The sequence below is a fragment of the Penaeus monodon genome, chromosome 20 (genome assembly GCF_015228065.2).
Source record: "Penaeus monodon isolate SGIC_2016 chromosome 20, NSTDA_Pmon_1, whole genome shotgun sequence".
In the NCBI taxonomy this organism is placed as follows: Eukaryota; Metazoa; Arthropoda; class Malacostraca; order Decapoda; family Penaeidae; genus Penaeus; species Penaeus monodon.
The window spans coordinates 35,275,017-35,275,515 of NC_051405.1; the positions used below are offsets into that span (position 1 = coordinate 35,275,017).

The following is a 499-nucleotide window of genomic DNA, read 5'->3' on the forward strand; positions in this document are numbered from 1 at the left end:
ACATGTGATATTATCCACCTTGGCCAGACAGGCTGGGAGTCTGTTGGGCTGGTCGCAAGTCCAACATACTATGTGGTAACCCTGTGTCGCAAATATGGCCTGTTGCCCACAGAGCGCTCTGTGTTGCTCTCTGTGCGTGACCAGTACCAAGTCATTCAGCTGTGTTTAGCCCGCATCAACAAAAAGGTAAGGGTGTTGAGAAAGTTATATGTTGGCCAGCAGAGATGCATGAAGTTTTCAAAAGCAGTATTTTCTTGAATGTAGCATTAGGAAAAGGGTCAGAGTTAATATTTTATGTGTATGAAAATACACATAAAAATACCTTTTTATTTATACAGTTAGAAGCAGATCTTTTGACATTTTTTCCTGTCTTGACTCTAAAGGCATTTCAATAACTCTTACACTCAGACTTGATCTAGTGCAAAAAGTACAGCTGCTGTAGCACTGCACACTGATTATGAATAATTATCATGTTATCTCACTGACTGAGGTAAAAAAA

The 499-nt window shown here is 39.7% G+C and overlaps 1 protein-coding gene across 1 annotated transcript in view; it reads left to right on the forward strand.

Moving 5' to 3' along the window:
* Nucleotides 1-499, forward strand: part of LOC119585778 (PCNA-interacting partner-like) — a 9,518-nt gene that overhangs the window by 2,224 nt on the left and 6,795 nt on the right. The window contains exon 4 of the mRNA XM_037934492.1: nucleotides 1-186. Coding sequence (XP_037790420.1) covers nucleotides 1-186 — 186 coding nt within the window. The remainder of the gene's footprint in view (nucleotides 187-499) is intronic.